The sequence below is a fragment of the Numida meleagris genome, chromosome 1 (genome assembly GCF_002078875.1).
Source record: "Numida meleagris isolate 19003 breed g44 Domestic line chromosome 1, NumMel1.0, whole genome shotgun sequence".
NCBI lineage: Eukaryota > Metazoa > Chordata > Aves > Galliformes > Numididae > Numida > Numida meleagris.
In genome coordinates this window covers 163,685,674-163,711,886 of record NC_034409.1, presented here as the reverse complement: position 1 = coordinate 163,711,886, position 26,213 = coordinate 163,685,674, and the positions used below count along the sequence as shown (strand labels likewise).

General features: G+C 39.3%; 1 protein-coding gene across 5 annotated transcripts in view; it reads right to left on the bottom strand.

The window, feature by feature from the left end:
• NAA16 (N(alpha)-acetyltransferase 16, NatA auxiliary subunit) overlaps nt 1–26,213 on the bottom strand; it is a 65,750-nt gene that overhangs the window by 37,100 nt on the left and 2,437 nt on the right. For 3 of the 5 annotated variants that reach the window (XM_021374798.1, XM_021374762.1, XM_021374769.1), the window contains exons 2-6: nt 15,757–15,841; nt 13,461–13,565; nt 9,156–9,313; nt 7,609–7,743; nt 683–836 (exon numbers count right to left, since the gene is read on the bottom strand). In XM_021374798.1, coding sequence (XP_021230473.1) covers nt 683–836; nt 7,609–7,743; nt 9,156–9,313; nt 13,461–13,565; nt 15,757–15,841 — 637 coding nt within the window. Of the gene's footprint in view, nt 1–682; nt 837–7,608; nt 7,744–9,155; nt 9,314–9,815; nt 12,454–13,460; nt 13,566–15,756; nt 15,842–26,213 lie in introns of those variants that run through there. The other 2 variants (XM_021374778.1, XM_021374787.1) reach the window with 2 other exon arrangements.

Genomic DNA, 26,213 nt, shown 5'->3' with positions numbered 1-26,213 from the left:
CCTTCACTGAAGTTAACTTGATCTAACCCATAAGTTCTTCCCACTTCCCTCTCCTGCCTGATGAAGGGGACTGCAAGACATGGGATGTGAGTGAGCAGCTGCGTGGTACTTCGCTGCTGGCCAGGGTCAGTTCAGCACAACTGTGTAACAAAAAACAGCCAAAGAATACATGCTATTACACTACACAATTGTGCATATTCAGAATCCAGTACTTCAAACCCAGAGAGCAACCGTAGGTTGCTTTTAATTAAAGAAGTCAACTTCAGTATTCACTGAAGGCAGGCAATACAAATAAATGCACTGGAAAGCACACGAAGGAAACAATTTGTTATTTCAGTCCTAAAAAAAAAAAAAAAATCAGTGTTTGTACTACAAACAATATCCTTCATTAGAGTAAAACTAGATTATAATAGCTTTGATTAAGGAAAGCCACTTATCCAAACACTAATACCACCACCTTTGAGATCTCCTTTGTTCCTCTGTCAACCCAAATTAAGCTACCTGTATCCACTATAGGACAAACTACCAAGCACAAAGTTGTAAATCCTTTGTGAACTGTTTCCCAATACTAGTTGTTCAAAATTATTTCAGGATTTCACATTTATTCTTTTAACACATTACCATATCTGAAAGCTGGTAGCAAAAGTTTAGAACAAAACTGGCTGAGAGAAGAACAACTTACCTTTGATTTCTTCTACTATTAGTTTATCACATATTTGCTTTTCGTATGTCTCTATATGTTCTAGAGACTCCTGAAACAGATCTGCCTCTCTCATCACTTGATTTTGATATAAAATCAGTTCACTGTATTCATAATCTATTTTATTTGGAGGAATCTAGGGGAAAAAAGCAATAGATTAGTTACCACACGCTATCTACTTGTATCTCAACTATACACAATATTACAGAACACAAGATTCAGGCAACACAATATATCAAAACTACATACCCACCCACCCAAGCATTCAAAAATGTAAAACTCCCAGTATTCACAAACAAACTGAACTCACTCAGGATAACCACTGTTGAAGAACAGTTTCAGAAACCTCTGCACTTCACTTTTCTCTACCCCTGTGGCCAGGTAACTAAAAGCAGAATCCTTGCTTTCCCCCAGACAACTGAATTCAGTTTGCAAAGACCTCAGTCATTTCATTCCTTCTGAAGGACTCGTGTACTCCACAATAATTTTGACCGAAGCTCTGCAGCAAGTTGCTGGGATTTCACAATGCCACATTTCAATACAACACAAATTCTGGAATGAATTCTTTCCAGGGAAACAAGGAACCACTCAAACATCGGCCATGGCTTGGAAAACTAGCATTTTTCCACATAAGATATCTGCACTATTTTTTTCTAACCAAACACACTCTGTCCTACACTTGAATGCCATTGAAAGTACAGTGCACAAGCAATGCAGTGTTTTCAAGCAACAGGTAATTCTGCTGAGGTCTGCATACATATAGTAAAACTAGAGTGCCATCCACTTCCCACTAATACATCAGCCATTGAGAAAGGATGACATATTTAAAAGTATTTCCTTCTCCCTAAAATATATTCAGACAGAGAAAAGTCTTCCTAGAGTCATAATAATTTCATTAGCTCTTCGCTAATACACACAGAAGTAAACTGCAAGGATTTCAGAGAGCAAATGTAGGAGCAACGGACAAGGCCCAGCAGACCTTTACAACAGTTCATTGTTATGAAATTGAGGGAGAAAAGACAGTCACAGTCTATATATAGGGGGCTTTGTTATTTTTTTTCCACTGTAATAAAAACAGATAAGCAGCAGCTCAGCTTGAAAAATTGTTACTGATTTTCTTTCCCATGACACTGTATACTCTGTTTATTCCTGAGCAAACAAGACTTGTAAGTCACATTGGTCACCAATGGTTTAGCATTGCTGTACCCTGAGTAAAACTTTTCCACCATCTTCATTGAAAAAACAAGGAATTCACTAAGCAACAACAATTAAAATAAGACATTCAACTGGTTGAAATTAACATTCTTATTAAAAGAACATTGTCCTCAACTACTCCTTCCAGCTCTTCTAAGTACAGTCCAACTTTGAGATTTAACATTGCTGCTTACATACTCCTTGAAGAGGCAGTTCAGAAGAAGCTTTTACAGTATGGTATGTTTTTATGGAGGAAGATTTCCTTTTTGAAAGGAATGTTCTGAAGGACAGCACAAGTAAATACAATGTCGTGACGAAGCATATATCTGACAGTGAACATCAGGTTTGGGACCGAAAGTAGCAGCATTCAATTTTTTATTTTTATTCTTTAACTGTTGACACATAGCAAAAGATGGCTAATGGAACAAAGAAGATTACGCCTTGTACCCAACTAGAGCCAGCAGCTAGCAAGAATCCTATTCTTTTCTTATATTTCCTCCATCACATCTCCATTTCTGCTTCTACCTTCGCTCATTTTTTATCCCTATTAAACATCAGTAGTCACCAACAAAAACATTGTTACCTGGAAAGCATTATCTGCTTCCCAAACCTGCCACACACAACAAGCATTCAAGTGTTCTTTCCTTGTTATCATTACTGCAGTACCACAGAACTGACACTGCAGAGCATCCATTCTTTTTCCTCCACTTCCTTTATAGAAATACTGCCCCTTCCAATTCAGTACAATTATGTTTAAGTTTCTCAAGTAGCACAGCTTCCCGGCACATTACCAATCATCTTAAAATGGCCTTTAAAACAAAAAGAGACGACCCCAACAACCTTAAAAAAAAATAGGGCAGATTTAGACTAGATATTAGGAAGAAATTCTTTACTGTGAGGGTGGTGAGACTCGGGAACAGGTTGCCCAGAGAGGTCGTGGATGCCCTCTCCCTGGAAGCATTCAAGGCCAGGCTGGATGGGGCTGTGAGCAACCTGGCCTAGAGGGGATGTCCCTGCCTATAGCAAGGCGTTGGAACTAGATGATCTGAAAGGTCCCTTCCAACCTTTCAATGATTCTATGATATCAAAGATGAGAAGCAGATATCAATTAAATTTCCTTTCACTGTCCTAGCTTGGCAGGACTAATAGAAAAGAAATTGTGAAATGCCAAAGAATCAATAACCTCCTTCATTCTTTTATATAGGGCAAATCCACTGGAAATTTACTGTGCTTTCTGTCTCTCAGAGTGATCTCAAATATACTTTCAGAAAGCTTTCTTTTTAGAGAAAATTTTAAAATCTTATCAGGTCAGTGATTGCTTAAACATGCAATTCATCAAAAGACAAACTGCTTAAGACCCCAGTGCTTAATCTGAATAATTAGACTGTCTTAAAGAATAACTGATTCTATAAAAAGTTCCTCCTCATACACACTCCACTGTTATTGCTGCACAACATATCTTTATTCCTCTCTCCACCCAGAAAAGTTCTAAGCCTTGTTGTATACGAGATGTCTAACTTTCTCTTGAACTCAATTCTGCTGTTTCAGAAGAAAGTTCCTCCCTTTGACGACAAAAAAAAATAATCCATTTTACAACTGCAGATGCCCTACCACAGCTGTCACTGAAAGAATGTGACAAGATGCAGCCAAAACATACCTAAGAGCAGACCCCCAGAACTCCAGAGGTTTTCTGTCCATATCTGTAATTGTGGGCCTGACGCAGAAATTAGCAATAAAATAAAAATTAAGAATATAAATTTTGCTCTGGAAAAGAAGAAAGGAAAAATGGGACATGCAACCGTAAAACAAATTGCGTAACTGTTTTACACCTTGGTTCCCGAAGTTCAGATTCCAAAGTGACTCTTAAATCATTTATTTAATTTGTACAGCACAGGCTCTTGTATTTCCTGTAGTGATTTCTGCACTCAACCTCATAACCTGTTTTTGGCTGAAATACCATGCATCTGGCTAATTTACAGCTTCCAGATGGCAAGCAGCGTTATCTAGATCTTGAAAGACTAAAAGACAGAAAATTCACCATTCTTATTGTTAACTTAACAATTAGAATAAAACTGCTGGTGATAAAAAGTGATTTATCATTTGAATTTGCTGTTCAGACTCCAGCCGCCGCTTGTCCTCATGTTTCCCCTTTCTAAGTAACCTTCTCGGTTATCATTCTTCCCAAAAATCAGTATCTATCTGTACCAGAATCACCTTTTTTTTTCCTGCTTGCAGGAAGCAAATGGAGCCTCGACCTTTCACTAAACAGCATTTCTCTAGTGCTCTAATCTTTCCATACAGCTTTTAATTTTCTAGTATTTTCAAGAAGAGTATCATCAGAAAGTCTTGATCTCCCAGTGATCCCAGTTTCTCGATAGAGAAAATCCCTGTCTCTTCTCAGAAACGAGAGTCTTTCCTCTGTCCTGCTTTTCACCCACAAGTGTGCACTGAGGGACAATGTTACAATAAGCGAAGCCAATGAAACCACAGCCTGGCTCAACAGAGGCAGTCCACTTCCCTCTATTATTCCCCTTCCTTTTCCCCTCTCACCTCACAGTTCTCCAGTTCAGCCAATGAGTCCTTCAGAAAAGCAATTATATTTCTGTCTTTTCGCTTCCTGAACAGTGCTGCACAAGGAAGCAGTAGGAGCACACTGGATGTCAGATTGCTGGTTTTGGCAACAGCTTGCAGTTAATTAGCTCTGTTATTTTGCAGTACTGCATCTTAACATACTCACTACTCATCCACAATCAGTAAAATGTCTGTTCCTTCACCATTTTCTTAGTTTTAGTGCTTGATTTTGGCTGTATTAATTCACATTTCCATGGACAAAGCTGCCTGAATAATCCAAGTAAATGACTGCAATCACCCTACGTTGCTATTATTTACCAATTATTGTGACAGCAGTATTTCACATTTACTTTTTTATTCATTAACAGAAATGGTAAACAGTATCAAGCCAAACACAAATCGCCATAACACTCAGTTTGCTCATGACTCCCATTCACTAGTGACTTAGAAACTCTTTGCTTTTTCAGCTCTCCTTTCAAACGCTGAAAACCACCACCAATTTCATTGAAGTGATACACAATACTCCAAGTCAGTCACAAAAACGCATCTATTAAATTCAAGTAAATACAAAGCGCAGAGCAAGGGGATTTAGCAAGCAAAGCAAACAATAAATGCACTTCCTCAGATTCACAAGTGTACTGAGTTAAATCATTTTAAGCATACGACCTAAATATCCAGAGATTGCACCAACAGCACACTTGGGAACTACAGTAGAAGAGCCAACGGGCAGCAAAATTGAGCTGTGATTTTGCTCAGGCTCTCAGGATTGTAGGGAACTGAAACTATTCTCTCTTCCAGCAGCTGCGCTTCTCAGAAAGCTCCTACAGCAAAGCACAGAAGCACAAGGCACAAAACTTTCTCTACTACAGAAACTAATGTGGTCACCTATCTTTTTATGTTTTGGAGGAGAAAGCAGAATACACCACGTAATCGTATCTACCGATCTCAGAAAAGAAGAAATGCTTGACATAACCGATTTTCTATAAACACATGCTGTCCAGCATTTATGGTATATTTCTGTCCTCTAATGCTTAAACATCTTTTCTGTTGTGTCTGTGACACATACTATGCTAAGCAACAGTAAAACCAGTACATGTTGCTTGCATTATTCAGGTATGAAGCCTTGTCTTGTTTACTGACATTTCCCAAATATTTCCAGTCTTACTACAAAGTGGCATAAGAACTAGACATCTCAGGACTTATTTTTTTTAAAAATGATTCTGATAAATTCCACAGATAAGACTGATTTAACATTTTTATCTATGGCAGATGGTATTCAAATCTGGCTTGGTTACTAGACTGAAGAGTATCATCACGACTGCCCTCAGACAAGCATATTTACACACAATCTTTTAGAAAAGGCAACAGTGTTAGCAGCATCACTTCCACTCTCTCCAGTGAGTCAATACAAGTGTTAAATGCTCTTAGAAAGCCTCAACTTCTTACCGTTTGTCATTTGCAGTTTTTATATCTATTATATATTATTTTTAATTATAACGTTCATTTCAACATTGAGCTCAGATAGGGCTCTGCTGATTCATTAGCGAGCCGTAACTTCTTGGCTGTCACACACCCAAAAAAATGAACCATTTTTTATTTAAATAGATTATTTTTCAGCTTTTATTCAACACTGGAGTGACAGCTCTTTAGTAATATCAAGCTATGTATCCCTGGCTTACGAAGCCTTCTACTTGACCATGATACATGATCAACACACAAACACTGGTCCCTCTCCTAGCAACTGCTGATTTTCTTTTCCAAGTTATTCTACTTCTGGCAGCATGATAGGATCTCAACTGCATTAATCTCAGAGAGGATGTGACATCTTCGTTAAAACAAAACAAGATCAAAATATAGATCGGGTAATATTTTAGTACCTGTGCATGAAGACCTCTAAGAACATGGTTTTAATTTCTACGTTATAGATTAATCAATACATCCACTGTTCCGTTAATTTAGACTTTATAATTCCAAGCCACCAATAACAGAAATAAATTGTCTCTCCTTTTAAAAAAAAGTGTTATACTCCGGAATTTTAGCACTGTATCATTTGATTTATTCAAACAAGTTTCAGTAACACCATATCCTCTGTGCCACACAAGAAGGGGAGCTACACAAAAGAAGGGGACAGACTCTTTAGTAGGGTCTGTGGTGACAGAACAAGGAGAAATGGCTACAAGATCAAAGAGAGTAGAATATGGAGAATATTGGAGAATATGCCCTATGAGGAGCAACTAAGGGAACTGGGGCTGTTTAGTCTGGGGAAGAGGAGGCTGAGGGGAGACCTCATTGCTCTCTTCAAATACCTGAAAGGTGATTGCAGTGAGAGCGGGGCTGGTCTCTTCTCACTGGTGACAGGTGACAGGACAAGGGGAAATGGCCTCAAGCTGTACCAGGGGAGGTTTAGGTTGGATATCAGGAAAAACTTCTTTACAGAAAGGGTTGTTAAGCACTGGAACAGGCTCCCCAGGGAGGTGGTTGAGTCACCATCCCTGAACGTGTTTAAAAACCGTTTGGATGTGGTGCTCAAGGACATGATTTAGAGGTGGGTTGTTAGAGTTAAGGTAGTATGGTTAGGCTGTGGTTGGCCTTGATGATCTTGAAGGTCTTTTCCAACCTGAGCAATTCTATGATTCTATGAATAACATACAGATGTATACAGAACAACAGAAGTTTATTTTCATGATCTTTGTAGAGGTGCAATGATACCCAGGTTATGGTAGAAGAGAGAAAATCCAACATTAAACAGGATTTACCTGCTGTAATGAGACAAGATCATCACCAGTTTTCTTTGACTACAAGTCTCACAGACGTTAAGTTACCATGTTATTTCACATCAGTCTACCCTTACTTTCTCAACCCTGACAACTTATTGCTGGGGAACAAGTGATCCTGTATAATTTGCATCAGCTGCTAGCTCTTGGAGATCTCCAAATGTTCAAAGCAAAAGGCTCCAGAAACAATAGAAATGTCTTCCTAATTCTTAAATGGACCATAATTAGGTCTCCCTAATTATGAAGAACTAATTCATAGAACGGCTTGGGTTAGAAGAGACCTTAAAGATCATCTAATTCCAACTCCCAGTTCTTCAGATTCTGTCTCTTATCCCTAAAGCGTTCTTTTACTAGAAGAGCAAGTCTTACCTGCTGGGTTTTTCTAAACTCTTCAAGTAGTTTTAAGGCCATATCATAATCTTTAAGTAAGTGGTATGCAATTGCATATCCAATCCAGGAAGCTCGTTGTGTGGGGCGCAGCTGAAGTAACTGGTATCTTGTCTCCTTGAGTAAAAAGAAAGACATTAAAAAAAAGAGAGATGTTAAATTACTACATTACTACCATAATCTATCGTATAAATTTACGTTTTAAGCATAGTAGTCATGGCACAACAACAACAAAAAAAATCTATTTCTTGGTACATAAGAAGTGTCATTTTCAGAAGCATTTCTTAGGGCCAGCCTTCTTGTTTCCAAAGACAGAACACTGAAATCTCAGAGGTGGGTTCATTAAGAAACACAAGCTTGCTGCCACTGGAAAAGCTGTCCTGCTCTCCTCACGCCCAGGCACAACGTCCTGATACTTATATTGTAGCAGCGCTTCTCTGACCTCTCTTAAGGAGCCGTGCCCCAGCCTTAAGTCAGTTCTCTACTTTTACTGTATTTGTGAATTTAACATGCTCAGTGAAGGAGACCACCTAATGCCAAAGCCCACAGTTCAGTCCTCTACCTTGGTATCAAAGCGGGTGGAAGAAAAGTAACACTTTGGCAGCCAAATCCATTCAGCCACTTTGAAACCACTGACTCAGTTGTTACAGAAATTTAAAGCCGTTATTCATGATAAAATCAAGAAACTAATGAGCACAGAGCAAGATTCCCATATACTCAATAAAATAGAGTGTGTTTTTCTGGAGGGGCAAGGGAAAAGCAATCACTATTTAATAATGCTCTCAAAACAGAATAAAAGCGGTTCCGTAATTCCGTAAGTCACACCATTATCCAAAATATTTAATAATCCTTTTCTTCCTGCTCTCCTTTATATATGTGTGTATATATATATATATTTATGTATGTAAGTAGCAGAAATTGCTATAGACTTTCAGAGGAACCCAGAATTATTTCTGTGTGATTCTGCGATTTATTTTTCACAAAAGCCCTTCCTGCAGGATAGGGATCCCTAATCCAATAAGACCCAATAAAAACCTACGAGTGATAATAATTAAAGAAACAAAATTCCTCAAACTTATCAGAGGTATTTTATTTCCTTGCTTGTTTTTCTTACACCATTTTAAAAAGTTCAGTGGAGTGAGAATGTAATTCTCACAAAAAGCACCCTCAGTACGTGCAACCAAAACGTTGCTTGCAGCACCTTCCAATAACACAGTACAGTGACATATTAAGCTTTAAGTCTTATCCTTTTCATTTCAGTAAAAAATCGTGGACAACTTGACTTTTAAAAGGTGATTCATTAGTCAAGTTTTAAAGAGTAACCGTACTTTGGGGGTGTGCTCTCAATATTATACAGAACTCTACTGCAATTCATTTTCACACTTGCATAAAGAAGAGCTTAAAACACTTTCTACTTTGAAATATCAAGAACAAGTAGTAACAGAATTACTACCAATAAAAGAATTAATAATGGAACATAACCAGAGAATACAAACAGGAATAAATAGAAGTTTAAATAGAATACTTACCCTATATCCTTCTAAATCCCTCATTTGAATCTGCAACAGAGAGAGATCTCTCAAGATCTGCAGATTATCTTTATCTAACTTGAGTGCATTCCGGTAGCACTTGATGGCTTCATCGTATTTCTTATCAGATCGCTGCAAAAGACCATAGACGTGCCAACCTAATACACGTTAAGGAAGACACGTCCACAATTTACACAAAGTACCCACAGTGCATTTGTGCTACAGAACAAATAACCCTGCAGCTTCCTTGAAGATTAGTACCCTCATAAATTAAGTTTGATTATTGCAATCAGACTTTATCGTCAGTTTAAACATTAAATGCTTCCAAGTATGTAATACACATCATAAAATCTTCTATTAAATCACATTCATAACATTTCTCCCCACCAAACTTCGCTATACAAACCGAATGATTCAGTCTTACAGACACCCTAGAAATGTATTGTTTAAAAGCATACTGCTGTAAGCAAAATAGAACTTTTTACCCCAAGAATTATCTCATTCTACAAATACAATTGGTGTACAAGGTTTACTATTCCATACCTGCCAATCTGCAACCTCAGTTAGTCTACAGATTTTACAGTAAGGGACAAATACAGAACTACACTTCATTAATTCATAAGAGGAAATCTTAACATTTCTGGGCACTGAAGTATTTACCAGATTCTCAGAATCTCAGACTTCCATCAGTGCGTCATTTCACATTTCAGTAGACTTCTCTCCCCAAGCATCCTTTTAAACTATTTTTTCTTAGGAAAAAAAAAATACAACTGAAAGATTGGAAAGATTTTGAGTTCAAAACATGAAACCAAGTGGCATCATAGCAACACATTATACTGTGTTTTTACAACAGTTTCCTAGAGTTACATCAACAAAGGTATTGCTTGATTGAGAATTACAGCAGTAATTCTGAACATATTCAAATCAAAAGTGGCTTCTAAGTTCTCTCACGAGGCTCTCCAATGTGCCTCTGAACCAGCTAAATCCAGTTGTGAAGAGGTATAGGCATCCTTAATCCATTTTCCAGTTAAAATGACAAAAATAGTTCACACAGCTAACAGAGGGAAAAAAAAAAAACATTTAAGATTTCTCACTGTACTGAGCTGAAACAGAAGCAACTGTTCCCTCTAAAGATGCAATTGTTCTGAAACAACTAAGTTGGAAAAGCACAGCAAGAAAATTCAAGGCATTAACTTGAACAAAGAATCAAAGTAGTACAAAGGTAAGTTCCTCCTTAGAAAGACTGAAGTCCTTAAGTTCTAGACATCAAGACAGAAAGCAAGTTTGTAATTATGAATCACAAAGGACACGTCCGCAATCAGAAGTGTTGTAATAATTAACAGTCTGAAGGAAGCAGGTAATACACAAGCAAGAGACCCTGGTTTCTGTCTCTACTGGAACACCAGCCATTTCAGTCTGATGAATAAAACAAGAACTTAATGCTCATCTTTGAGGCTGCTAGCAGAGCTGCTGTTGCTGCCATCAGACTCAAGGGAAGAGATGAGCGCATAAACAGTTTTGGATACAGTTAGATTAGCTGGCCTAATGCCACAGCTACTTCCTATAAATCCTACCTTGTCTATTTGAGTTCAAGTATTGAGGACATGGATCAGAGTTAAATGCAGCACCAACACACATCAGCCTCAAGAATAAACTATTGATAATATAGATTCTTACCCAGAGCAAGACCATTCAGTGCAAAAGAATTTGTAATTTAACAAAGATAAGGCTTCAAGTAATTTATTGGGTATCGCTACTATTCCCAGATCCAAGTGGTAATCTGTTTTAAATCTTCATTAACCACGCTCCTTACCGAGCAATCAAGTAAAGAAAGGCAAAAATCCCTTTGGAAATAGGTCTGCACAATAGCAGAAATCAAGCATAAGAAAATACAACAGCTGATACAAGCCAATAAAACACAACACTACTAATATATTATAGTAGCCAGCTTGGGCCAGTCTTGCACGTGTTCCTATAGTGCACTGTAACTACAGTGCACTGTAACTACAGTGCATCACTTACTGAAACACTAAATAGCAAAGCAAGCATATAGCTCCAACCAAACCATGGTTCAAATCACATTCAAAATGGGTCAGAGCTCATCTGGAGTTTGAGAAGAATGTTTCCACGTTTCTGAACAGTTTTACACTTTATTTTCCTTCAAACCTCAAGGTGAGAAACTATGTGACACTGCAGAGGAAGTAAAACTTACTTGAAGTGTTCTGATTTGTTTATGGAATATTAAGGTGACCAGTTATACTTAAATCATCATCTGCCATACACTTTTTAAAAAGCACAGATGACAAAATACATCAAGAATGCTTTCAAACATAACTGCAAGAAAACAAAACATAGATGTACCGCGCTCCTTGAAACCAGCTACCAGAAGGACATGATTTTAGTGGCTAGTCCCAGCTTCTCTGTCTAACCAAACTGACAGGCATTAAGACATTGATGCTTCATTTCAGAGGGAATGTAAATATTATTTCAGAGAACTTCCCAAGCTCTTCTTAGGTGGTACTGAGGGCCAATATGTTATCGAGCTTTCATCAGAACACCAGAGCTGGTCACAAGCCCTTGGAAATTACGCAGAACGAATCTTTATTATTAGAAAGCAAAGCCTCAATCTGAGTTTCTCATGGGACAGAATATGTATTCTCTTCTCTTGACTCTTCCCACACACTGGAGCCTCACCCTCAGAGGAAACAGATATTTGGGCAGTGATATTGTGATTGGCAGCTGCTCTTGAAGCGTGGTACTAAAAGACATTTGCCATTTCTTAAGAATATCAAAAGATGACAACCAAAATACTGTGTCAAACTTCCCATGTCTGTCGGAAATTAATTCGTTATCGGTAAGCTTCTGCTCACTAGAAAAGTAATTCCGCAGACAGTTTGCTCGAGACATGAAGGGACCCTGTAGAGCTGCAACAATACAGCTGAGTGCAAGAGGTGCTACTTTTTGTCAGTGCTAATTCTACGGATACTGCTTTAAAAAAAAAAAAAAAGAAAAAAGGAAAAAAGGGAATGCGTGCCTAAGAGGATTCAGATAGGTCTACACTATTTGAATTTGGAATACAAAAAAAAGTCTTGTGGTCATCTTACGGTAAGAAAAGTTTTAAAGCCAGTAAAACAGTGAAAAATTCACAAAAATTCCTTTTTCGAGTTGCTTGGTTTTTGTACTTTTCCAGGAAGCATCCCTTTGGCCCCAACCCCAACATACACCTGAAATAAAGCCCCTTCTTCCAGGGACTCCTCCAGCACTTGAAGACAAGTGTTCTAGATGGTTTAAAGACAATCTTGCAGATAAGAATTAAGGTTGTTGATAAATCCCACACTGGAATTTTTATTGGAAAAACAAAAAACACTTCCGTAACTCATCCAGACTCTTTTGCTCCCCTATTTAAGCTGTGAGAATTCTTCCACAGAAGAAAGTTGCCTTGGTATTTCTTAGGTGTTCAACCTTTCAGACCAGGAAGGTATAAGTGGTATTTGCTTGTTCTATGGCTTGTTCTATCTCTAGAAACTGATGACTTCTCTGTGCTTAGAGGTGTTTCTCTGCTTTTTATTTGTTTTGGCCATAATCTCACATTTCCTGAGAGTTTAATATGGGAGTAAACAGCAACTGCACGGTGATAACCAGACAGCATTTCCTTCAAGAGTGATACTTAAGATTTTTTTTTTTATGGTTAAAAAAAGACAATGGGAAACTTGCCCCTGTGTAAACTTGATATGTATGCAAATATATATAGCAAATCTGAAGTAGCCTCCTGCCAGGGGCATGACAAACAAAAGACAGCAACTCCCAAAGCACTTGGGTATTTGGCATGTTTCAAAGTTATACATTTTTGGAAGACAAGCTTAGAAGAGAATGGCGGTCATCAAGGCAGTAGACCTAAATCACTATTCAGAATTTATATTTTCAAATACTGAAATACAAATTTTCATAGAGTATAAGAAATTTTGTCTAGAGGTGCTAAGAAAAATGTAAACTCCAGAAATGGGCTGTATTTTACATGCAGTATTTTCTGCAGAAAGCAAGCATCGGTCTTTTTGTAAGAGACTTAAGTGTAAAAGGCATTCCGTTTTTCTTACAGATTCTGTGAGATCGTATAAATGGAAGTGAAATCATATTTGAAGTATTTGATTACAAATTAATACTCATCACACACACCTCATTTCCAACTTCCTTTTATACGCAGACCACATTATGTACTTCAAAAGTAAGCCTGATGCAGCAACAAGATCATACACACAGAAACAAGAAGAAAGCAAAAGAGATCAGGTTTTGTATTACAAAGGATACAGACGTGACTCTTTACATCATTACGGAGTCCTTTACGAACAAATTCATATGCTTCTTCTTTCTTCCCTAAACAGTTCAAAGTCAATCCTTTCATAGCCAGCGTCTCTGTAAGAAATATCATATACTTATGCTCTTGATTCCCCATATGCCAGTTTCACAATACAGATATCCTTTGAAGTTGTTACACAGTGAAGTTCCCCATTAAATGATAAATTTAGATCAGGATAGCTGCCTAGCACAGCTGAAGATTGTTATATGGAGGCATTTCCTCTCTTGAAACTGAGCTTAAAAGTCTTTTGCAGAGCATCATACAGATGTGATGAACACAGACAACACAAACTTTATTAACAAAAAATACATTTAATTAAGCGAGTTAGCAATTAGCTAAAGCAGTTTTAAAGTGTTTTTCATTATATATTAAGGTTCCAGGTAGGCAGAACACAAAATTAATTAGGTTTTGTCACACCATAAGAAACAAAAATCTTTGTCATAGTCAGTTTCTTTACTGCAGACTGCTTCAAGATCATTAATTAAGAGGACCATATTTCCCTGCTGCAGTACTTTGGGGATAAAAGTCTCTCAAAGTAGGATTTTAATTAGTATTCTGAGAAGCAAAAGATTCCAGATATGTTGATGTGACTATCGCTCTTCTTCCTCCATTTTTCAAGTAACACTGAAAAACAAGCTGCATGTAACCATGTGCTGTGCCTGAAAGCTGTTCCAGATTCGTGGGTGGCTTTTTGTTGTCTTCCTTACTAAATAAGTGCCCACTTATTTTTGCCCACTGCCAGAAGACTGTTAGTCTCATTTTCATCCTAGTATTTCATTTTACCTCAAACTGCAAACTCTTCCCACGTTAGAGGAAAGGGCCCCTGATCAAGGTTAGCTGCAACACCTGCTTTAACTATAATTGGTAGACCTGTCTCTAGGTGTACTTTTAAAGAGCAAAGTGAACAATGATTCAAAGTGAGCTTTTTTTTTTTAAATAGATCATCCTATATCCATACTTTAAGTTAAAAACTGAAGACAGAACGATACCTTTCAGTAATATAAGGAAGGCTGAAAAAGCACATCTCCACTGCGTGAATGAGGACAAGCTACTGCTACCTGCCCACACAGGGAGATACCTGTCCAGGCACAGCAATGCATCTGTTTGTCACCTCACTACATTTTTTCATAATCCCTCTTCTCTGAGGCTAAGTGCAACAACAGTGCAGCTTCCCATCAGATCATTTCATTGGCTTAGTTCTGCTTCAGCTGTTCATTTTAGGCTTTGCTCCCAAGCTTCAAAGCCGCTAATGGCTCAGAGCCCATGCAGTATGTGGACTGCCAAGGCAGCTAGCTGTTCTGAAAAAGTTTAAGACAGCAAGAGCAGAAAAGACATAGAAACATGTACTAAGAGGTTATAAAAACACAAGTGCTAGCAGAGACAAGTGATTAGGTCTCAGAGCCAGGCAGGCCTCTCCATAATTTTGAGGCAACTAAAAAACTGTTCTTTTATCTCTAGGAAAGTAACGAAGACAACCAAGAAACACCAAGCACTGACAAAAGAATGACTAGTCAAACATTTTGCCAAGATTTGATGAGGTCAAATAGCAAAATAATTCTGACTCAGTACATGCACGCTCTATGTTAAATTGCTCCAACAGCAGACAAACAAAAAATCCCTGCATCAAAAGTATTCCTTGAAGCACACAACAGAAATCCTGTAATGCAGCAGGACTTGAGTATCTTACTGAGGATTAAGTTCTGAGAGATGTAAATAGAACCAACATTTTCCTGTCCAGTTTCCTGCAGTGTTTATCACAAGAGGCCAGCCTTGGCATCAAGAGTATTACACTTAACTCTGTTCATCATAAGTAGAAATTTGATCTGCAGTACAAAAAATTTGAAATACCCAGTTGTCAAAAAAAGCAAGATTTAACTCCTTGGCAAAATACCTTCATGTAGCGTTCAAAAGAAGGTGGGGCTTGCTGTTAAATAGAGATGCAAGAAAAAACCAAAACGCACTCATATTGTAACCTGGAAATCTGGAAAGACAACTTAAATGGAAGCTTCACTCAAGCATGCTTCTACTGAACCTTTTGATCCTCCTGCCACAGAATATTTCTGACAATAAGCTAGTGTGGAAATTGGGTGTGAATGCGTTATGACTGAAAATCAAGAGTATTATTCAGTTGTAAGGACAGAATCATACTCTGTGACAGGCTGCATTCTCTCCCAGTAGTAAAGAACAGAATGACTAAACTGCATGAGAGGAAAAGAAAAACAAAAAACTTTTGAGTTGAGCAATTACCTCCATGTTCAGCAAATTTGGGGTTAGAAAGGATCATCTTGCAGAACTTGAGTCCATTTTTGTACTGCTTTTGTTCATAGCATTTCTGTAGAAAAGAAGAGAGGTGAATTACACACTAAAAAGCACTTAAATAGTATCTTAACATACTAATACAAATGCAGTAGTAAGTTCAGTGAGGTAATGAGGTCACAAACAAGTTCCCGTTGAATATGACTATCCACAACACACTACCTTTTTCCAGGATTCAGAACAATATCTGTCTTCATTTACATGCAGCCAGTGCTCTGCCTCACGGTCTCCACTAAAACTGAACTGCTGGTACCAAGTTAGCTATTTCTTTTCAGCAGAAACAGGAAAGGCAAAGAGGAGCACTTGCACTTTGATGAAGAAATCCTTAAAACGGAGAGCCAAGTTACAGATCTTGACTCCACAGAACTCTTGAGAAGAGTCACACGCAAAGAATCCAAACACTCCTTTCAACGTCTTATTTCCCCAGCCTAGCGACCTCTCTGAGTAAGATCTCAGAAAGAAGCCTTTGGTTGTCATCGATGTAGACTTTTGGGAAGAAGAGAGGAACCACGCAGCAGGACAGACCTGTTGTCACCTCAGAAGAAACACATACAGAGACCTTAGCTAGGGATTAGAAAATTTAACCAGTAGTTGGAATAGCACAACTAAAGGCTACCTTCACATTTTTTGTGGGGTACTTTTTAACCTAAGGATTATGTAAACTGACAGATCGTGCTGCTCCACTGTGGAAACACAAGAAGTACGATTTCAGTCCCCCTTCTTTGCAAGGACGCTGTCCCACAATAATGAGTTAAACAGATTTTAGTCATTTAGATCACTGCAGCTGATCACTGTGTAAGCCGGTTAAATGCGTGCTTATATCAGTAAGCATGAAAGTGAATTAAGGTCAGCTAAATTATATTCATGATTTCTTAAGCTGGAAAAAAAAAAACAGGCTCCACTTAGCACCATTCTGTTTATAAGGCATATTGTCCTGCTCCAATTTAGACAGCTGTTCCAAGGAGAAGTTACATAATATCAGTTACATACTTCAGATCTTTAACTGTAAAAGATCCCTCCCATTCCATCAGTCTTCCAGCACAGAGGGGAAAAAAAAATCTTCTATGTAAAGTAAATGCAGTGTGTAGTAATTTCTTGGGAATCATAATCCATCATCTTGCTTCCCATGTTCCAGGCAATACAAAACCACACCTAAGCTCACTTTTAGGTAATTAGCTGAGATGCCAACACAAAAGTCCTTCCCCAGTCTGTGGGAAAGGAGCTTCACTGCAAGCAGCTTTTGGACTTACTTGTCTGAAATTCAAGACACTTGCAGTTTACCATAATTAAGCGGAAACTAAATCACAGAATAATTTTGATTGGCAGGAACCTTTGGAGGTCACCTAAATTGCCCCTCAAGGCAATGCTGGGCTCACTTGACATCCGATCAGGTTTTTCTGCCTGGCTGACTTCTGGCAGGATGGCCAGGGAGCTCCCATCAGAGGCAAATGATTATACTATGGCAATTAGCCTTTAAACAACAGCGAAAACACTCTGATTTTTTTAAGCTAAGAATTAGTTCCCACATCATTATTTGAAATAAGCCAAGCTACAGCTAACTTTGAAGTCCCCTCATGGGACTTTTTTTTTTCCTTCTTTCTCAACATAAAATGCTTAGTATCATTTTTAAAGACTCTTAGGAAAATACCAGCAATGCTTTAAGTATGCTTTTAAAATTTATTCAGGTATTCCTAAAAACGAAACAGAACACTGAACATTCATCCATGATACTACAACTCCTACAATATTGAGTAAAATGTCAAATATACAGTAATGCTTAAATACCAACGAGGAGCTATTTGAGCCAAGGGTGCACTTAAAACAGATTAAGTGCTTGAAATAAACATCTGTTATCCTTGTTCTGATGTTTGGGTTTTTTTCCTCCTACGGGGCTCAGGCCTAGAACAAGAACTGAAGCTAGATAATCAGAGTCAAATTTCACATTTCTAGAAGACAAACAAAATCATGTTTTCCAAAGGCTAATGGATGGATGGAAGTCAATGTTTTCCACCAACAGGGAAGCAGAAGCTCATCATTCCCAGATGGTGGGCTTATAGAATCACTGAATAGATTACGTTGGAGAAGACCTTAAAGATCATCTAGCTCCAACCCCCTGCCATAGGTAGGACTGCCACCCACCAGCTCAGGCTGCCCAGGGCCCCAACCAGCCTGGCCTTGAGCGTCTCCAGGGATGGGGTATCCACAACGTCTCTGGTCAACCTGTTCCAGCATCTCAGCACCCTCCGAGTAACAATATTTTTCTTAAGAACTAAACTAAATCTCCCCTCTTTTAGCTTACAGAAATTACCTCTTCCCCTATCACTATGAGACCCTGTAAAGTCAGTCCCCTCCTGCTTCTAAGCTCCCTTCAAGAACTGCAAGGCTGCAGCGAGGTCTCCCCAGAGCCTTCTCTTCTTCATGTTAAACAAGCCCAACTCCCTCAACCTTTCTTCATAGGAGAGGTGCTCCAGCAGTCTGATCATCCTGTTGGAGCGGGCCCTCCTCTGGACCCACTCCAACAGCTCCACAACCCTCCTGTGTCAGGGGTCCCAGGTTTGGACACAGTACTCCAGATAAGGTCTCACAAGGCAGAGTAGTGGGGGACAGTGCCCCCTCTCCCCCTGCTAGCCACCCCGTTGATGCAGCCCAGGATACTGTCGGCCTTCCAGCTTTTCATCCATCAGGACTCCCAAATCCTTCTCTACAGGACTGCTCTCAAGTTCTCCTCCCCGTCCGTACACATACCTGGGATTGCTTCAACCCCGGTGCAACACCTTGCACTTAGCCTTGTTAAACCTCACTAGATTCTTGCATGCCCACTTTCCAAGCCTGTCCAGGTCCCTCTGGATGGTGCAGTTCCCTTCTAGTGTGTCAGCTGCACCACTCAGTGCCAACAACCCACAGATAAATATAACTTATTTACAAACACATACGTAAAATATAAGAGAAAAAGACCTTATTCAGCAATCCAAGTTATTTAAAGCTTTTCATCAACATATATAGATGTACTGAAAGGCTTGCAGATTTAGTTACATTGACAAGCCTGAGGCTTTGAAGTATCCAAGCTTTGTGAATGAGCTGATTTTAGACTTCCACTTCTCAGAACTGTGAATGAGCACACCATACTCCACCTGTAACTTGTTTACAGGACACAGTATCATATGGCATCAAACTGCAGTCTTATCTCATTTCCTACTACAGATGGGAATTTCAAAGATGAGAAACCTGATGTCTCCACACACATTCAAGTTCTGTACTTCCCAGGACAAATATAGCTGAAGTGTGTTCACTAGGATCTCTCCCACTGAATTAAGTCTTTTGATGCATCAAAAGCTCAAGCTAATACATTGGCTTAAAAAAAAAATGCAGCTTGATCTGCTATGCTTCATGTGAGGCTCCCATCACCCACTCATGGCAATGATTTCCTGCTAAAAACTAAAGCCAAATCACAAATGTTTACACGCATGGAAACCTCAAAGGGAGATTCTGGCAAAGTCAAAATGCTATCCAGAATTTCTGCTACCAGATGTTCCTTGAAGGATGCTACCTCCTCTGGCAACTATCTCATCCTGGTTTATTCCCTTTGTCAGCACTAACTCAGACATAACCCACTTGCAGAATTTGCTATACAGCCAGACCAGACATCACTGTGCGCTTCCTGCTAAATACCAAGTGCCGCTACCTCGAGGCTGAACTGCACAGCACCCACGGAATAACTGGAAATATAAAGATAAAAAATAGCAACAAAGATACAACAATGTAGGGCAAAAGAACACTAATACTATATTACAACGCTTCACTTCATTAATTCAAGGCATTAGCATTTACGAATTCCATTGTGATTTGTGTATTATGCCGTCTTTTTTAAAGACAAAACCTCCCCACTCCATCAGCAGCCAAAATCCCTTATATTGCTCATTTTTAACAGAATCGCAGATCTGAACGGCTCACTAAGGCTGCTTATAAAACAGTGACTTCATGTACTGCTACTCAGTTGCATACGTATATATGCGTAAATCAAACTCTTCGCAACACACTACACCCCACCAGATGAGGCACTTGCTACTTCTAGTCAACATGGTCTTGTATTGAGGGAACAGCTACATTCTGAACATACTGAAGATGAAGTTTAACACACAGATCAGCAGTTTTTTAGCTGAAGAACTTCTCATTCTGTTCCTCAGGCATTAGCACTTCTGAGAACTGTCTAAACAAGAAGCTGCAGTTGCCATAACCGATTCCTTTCCCTTCTTCACACCCTGTCCCAAGGGCCCATGACCATACTGAAGTGATACAACATTATTTCATAAACCATTTTCAAGCGAAGGCCAAATAATGCAGAGCATCGCATTCAAAGAATCAGGAGAACTGTCACATCAAACCAACAGCAGTGTTAAGAACAGCAGCAAGATTCTTAGCTACAAGTAGAAGTTCAATCCAAACAGAACACACTGAGCAGGCTCACGGTGAGCATTTGACATTTTATTTAATAACAGTACTGCAATTCAAAACTTGATTCTGCCATTTCTTGACAAGATCTAGGTAAAGATGTCATACATCAAAGCCTATGGAAAGAATGCTATAAGTAAGTAGTGTTGGAAGCCTGTCCAAGCCATGGTGGTGGTTAAGACCAATGGTAATTAATAAAAAAAAACCAAAGTCATCGGCGATTGAGATTTTCAGCAGCATCTTTTCCTGGGAGCTGACAAGTATTTAGTGGCTGTTCAAATTATTAATGGACGTTTCTGACCAGAACCAAGTACAATCAATATAACAACATCAGTACTCTTCTTCACTGACTTCACAATTGGACCTTTTTATGGTCTATTTTATTGCACTTCTACAAAACGTCTTACGCCTCTAACAGGGAAACTAATACTTCTCACTGCAGTTGATGAACTCAGTCAACTAAATAACTTACTTAAATTTGGGGTAGAAACTAGAATACACTGTTCCTATGATAACAAATAGTAATTACTAGAATATTCATCAGTTTAATAGCAAGGTCTGACACCACCTTCTTTCAATAATAACCAGTTAAATTCTGAAAGAGTTCACTAGTTGTATTGCAAATGCTCCTTGTATCATGAAAACATGTATAATTGGCAATATTGATATAGCAAGGAAGACTGTAACAATACTGCTCAATTTCATGGGCAGTCTAAGGAACTTTGCATAAGATTCTCCACATAGCAACCCTCTCCACACTGACTTCAGTTCACTGATGTTTGAGAATGAAAAAAGTCAAACCAGGGAAAGGGATGTTGTGCAGAAGAGGCTTCAGCTCACAGGGGCCAAGAAAAAGGCTCATTACTACTTGCCCAATCTCACAGCATCCTACACTCCTAGTCCCAGGACAACCTTTCTGTACTATCAACATGTTCTTCTGCTGCCTCCTCCAAGCCCTACTAGCAAGCTATGCATAGAATCATAGAATGGTTTGAGTTGGAAGGGACCTTTAAGATCATCTAATTCCAACCCCCTGCTACAGGCAGGGACACCTCCCTCTAGACCAGGTTGCTCAAAGCCCCATCCAGCCTGGCCTTGAATGCTTCCAGGGAGGGGGCATCCACAACTTCACTGGGCAACCTGTTCCAGTGTCTCACCACTCCCACAATGAAGAATTTCTTCCTAATATCTAAATCTACCCTCTTCCAGTTTAAAATCATTTCTCCTCATCCTGTCACTATGTGCTCTTACAAGAAGTCCCTCCCTAGCTTTCCTGTAGGCCCCCTTCAGTTACTGGAAGGCCACTATAAGGTCTCCTTGAAGCCTTCTCTTTTCCAGGCTGAAGAGCCCCAGCTCTCCCAGCCTGTCCTCACAGGGGAGGTGCTCCAGCCCTCTGATCATCTTTGTGGCCCTCCTCTGGACCATGCAGGACCCCTTCTGCTTTCTGCTAGTAAGAGCAGTTTACCTTGGGAACTGAAAGGAAGAGGAAGACGACCTACACCCAGCCCTCCTTGCCTCAGCTTGGACAGGCCACGCTGGTCATTCTTGCCCATAGCTGAGGTCTCTGCAACACAGAGGCTGAGTCAGGCCACAGGTGGCAGTGTGCAATAGAACAAGTGGCCAGCATCAGACAGAGTGGAAATATTTGGTCACCAGGGAACTAATGTCACAGTTATATTTTAAGCTTTCACTATCTTGATTCTTCGTAAACAACAGTATTTCCCCCCACCCCCCTTAACCTGTTTTTCCACTTGAAGTTGCCATAAAACAACATATTTTCACTTGCATTCCATACGATAACCAGTGTGATCATAATTGTTGGTATTCTATGCTGTTGGCAGAATAAAGCTGATACTGTATTTACTAGCAGGAAGAACACGTGTAATAAGAGAAAGTTGTTACAGTATTTTGTAAGAATCACCTTTCAACAGCCCTATGAACCACTCCCTTTCAAGTGTGAGACTGTTTAAAAAAATTGTCTTAACTTGTAATGAAGTCTAAGTCAGTCCCATACACCAACACCTAACACAACTGGAGTTGTTGGGATATCCTTCGCTTCAAACAAAGGAGCAAAACCAAGAGAACATTTGGTAGAAAGCTCTTACAAATATTGCGTGGAAGCTACAGATGCTCAGCTGGGTTGTTAGAGCTACTGTACGTTTTATGAGCATGTGTATGCCTCCACAAAACAAGCCATAACAGCACACTAGAAATTGGACAAGTCATAGCCCTATTGCATATTTTATAATAGTTTTTAATCTGCACTTTGTGTAGGACTGCGGAGAGCAATCTGTCACTTCTGGGAGAGAACTGCAGTGTGACCAGCAAGAACTCAGGCTGAGTAGGTGCTGCGCAAGCCAGTGGGACTGCATCTGTGAGCAGTTAAGCAAATGGAACTACCAACATCAGTCGCGCTTTAAAAAAAAAAAAAAGGCTCTCAGGCTTTACATAAAAGTTATGTTTTTAATTAGAAATCTTAAAACAAGCTTAAGGCAATTAGTGATGCAGGCCTAAAAACCCTAACCTCATCTCAACATTCCATGGAAGATTTCACAGTGATTCAGACAAAAAAAAAATTAGCAGGAATCATAACAAATCAGGGGCCAGAGCGATCAGACCCACCTGGCTCAAGTCACTGGAGACACAATACAAGTGGTACATCTCTCCAGAACGTTCTCAGCCTCCAGTCACTTGTGGCTCACCCATTCCCTGAGCCAAAGGGCAAATCCTCACATAAGAACTTACAAGACTTACAGCTCACGAAGCCATGCGTGACTGTAGCTTTCAGCAGGTACTGCACCTTGTTGTACACCGCATTGAAAACACAGACTTGAGCAGTGCCTCAGCAGCTCCTAGGATTCGTCAGTTTTCAACTGCTGAATAAGGAAACTGATTTTAACAGAACCCCTCCAGACCTCTAAAAACCTCAACTCTTCAGGGTAATCCAGCTCACAGCCAATAATATGTCTACATTACATCAGGGTTTCCAAGTGTAATACATTCATTTACACAATCAACTTCAGCCGTTACAAGCCAATTTACTCCAGAACCCAGAAGTACTCCTGCATGCCTTCTTACTTCTGCCTTGAATACCTTGGTACAACTGAACTCATCTTGCTACACTACTTTTTTTTTTTTTTCTATTCAGTGCAACCATAAGCAATTAAGAAAAAGTTCCAGCACAAAACACAGCAAAATGTTACTCAGAACATTTATTTATCTGTACAGGAACACTAAGCACTCCCAGTGTGAGTAAACAACCAGCATCATTCCAAGTAAGCCTAGTTTACAGGCCTTTCCGGAAGACATTCATAAACTCCTTCTGAAAATTAAACCAGGAATACGTATTTTGCCACAGTCTTCTCCAGACTCAACTTGCTCAAGTGCTAACAAGCGAGGAGCATGGTCTTACCTTACAAAAGTTTCACTGACTCTTATCAGTAGTTTGTGATATATCCTCCGCAGTTCTATCATCTCAGAAGCCTGCAGTTTGACCAGGAATTCTTGCCACCTATTTTGAAAGTTACCATCAAGAAAACAGCCTACATTCTTCCTACACCGCCCTCTGCAACAGCACAAGCAACAGCTGCATCACAACTCAGCCCTATGAGCTACACCAGGAGATCTTTGCTGGCAGCACCATTCTCTTTCCTCTCTTTGAATGGGATGATCTTTAAGAGACACTTTCAACATCCCCTGCTCCAGCAGCGGATTACAACCGCTACGTTATTCATCCAGTTTAGGAGGCATTAATTAGCATACCATCATAGCTTCCTAATTACCAAGTTTAATAGTTTATGGTAAATCCCCCGCATCATTACTAGGAAATGAACCAGTCGCATGCCCATAATCCATTATTATTTCACATAACACAGTTCTAGAATTTAATGAATAATAATTAATCTAACTCCAAACAAACACTTGCATATTTATCTTTTATCACAGGAGAAGTATCCTAAGACTGCTGTAAAATTCAGGGAGCAAAAGATAATACTGAGTTGAGCAATTCCTCAGACAGACGCGCTTCAGATAATTTCTGAGATTTCTCCCCCAAAAAGGGAAGACATATGCCTGAATGAACTAAACAGAAACAAGTCATTGCTACAAAGTGATACACCTGCGTACTTCTTGTGTTTCATAGCTGGAGATCAAACAAGCAGGTGCCCAAACTGTTCTTAGAAAGAGTAATGCCTTGGGTCTGAAGGGGGACTAGGAGTTAGGTCCCTCTGGGTGAAACATTACCGGGGTGGCACTTCAAGTAAATTTTGTTTGTTGCAGTTATAGCAACAATCCTTATTTCAAGCAACATTATGGCGAATTCACACATTCAAATGCACAGCAGTATCCACAGTTGTTGTCTGCCGTTTCTCTCATACCTCACGCTTTATACTAGCTGATAAAAGGCAGACACCCATAGTTATTACAGGACACTTCCCAGTTCTTAGAAACAGGACCAGTTCAGGAAGTAATCCACGAAGGTATGACAACAATCCCACAGCCTCTCTCTCAACCACTTATAAGGACCACTGCCACGTCCAGACAGAGCTGATCTGATCCCATAAAGCCAAAACTCAAACCTAATTTTAAGAGACATAGTTTATAGTCTGGTTCTCAGTTAGGGAGGGGGATAAAACTTGCTTAAACTAAAACATACCTTGAAGGTAAATATGACACTTTGTTTTAAATATGTGAAATAAAAAACACCTAAGTTTACTGTAAATAAGCTTCTAATGTACATTACTGAACTTCAACATTAACAAGAAGCGTTTTTAAGTTACCACACTTACATGTTTATTTTAGGTTGCATCTGCCCCATTTACTTAAAGTGTCACAGGAGCTGAAGACTGATTTTAAGTGCTAAGAGACACACCAGAGTTCCTGCATTAATTCTTCTTTATGGATGCCTCCCTCTCTTCCCATAAAAGGGAGAGCCAGGAAGCTTTCAAACACTTCCTCCACGCCTTCTGCGAGGCTGAGAAGCACAGTACAGAGGAGCCTCAAGTTGCCCAGCCCCTCCCTCCCAGGCAATGTCTCACCTCTAAGTGGAGGAAGAGCACTGCTCAGAGAGAACGCTTCTGTACAAGAGCGAGAGCAAGGCTTAAAGAGACCAAGCAGCCCTGGAAGTCAGGACAGAAATGAGCTCCAGCACTACATCTTACAGCAGTACTGAAAAACTAGGACTGTTACCTACATGCTAAAATTTTACCTATGCTTGCAATTGCTATTGGTTATGCAATCACATCATACCTCGTTTTCAGTGAGCTTGTTCGAGCGCTGCCAAGCACGCAGTGATAGACTCCTAAAGTAATTATCAGGCTCTCCAGATAAGTTTCTCATTTCATAACTGTTAATTCTCTGCCGAATGTTTATAAAATTACTTAATAGACAAGTAGCTAAATCAATCACTATATGCTTGTATGATTTTATTATACAGCCTCCCATATCAACAATTTTATTTACTTTAAATTTCCAAAACGCCCACGGCAGCACCAGCAGTTTCAAGATTTCTAGCAGTGCCGAAGCAGTCAAAAGCTCCTTCCATTAGAGAAGAGCATTCAGCACTGCAATCCTTAGCTTTACTATACTGAAATACTCTGCAATGTGAACAAGAGGTTCAATTTAGACTATTAAGGCTTTACTCTTCCAGGAAAAGAGCTCCAAGAAAAAGTTAAAGCTACCTATAAAGAAGAGCAAGAAAACTTCAAGTAGTATTAATATGTTAACCGACAAATTAATAAGCTCAATGATTTCCTTGCCCAATAATTTGTTTAGTTTGCTGTTTAATAGATTGGGAGTTTTTCTGCATCCCAATTTTTAAAAAGTTCAGAAGCGACTGCTACTGTGAGCTTGTTTGCTACTAGTAAGAATAATCACTTAACTGTTCTAATATTAGTGACTTATTTTTAGCAGAGAGGAGTGCTAGAATGACTTACTAAGAT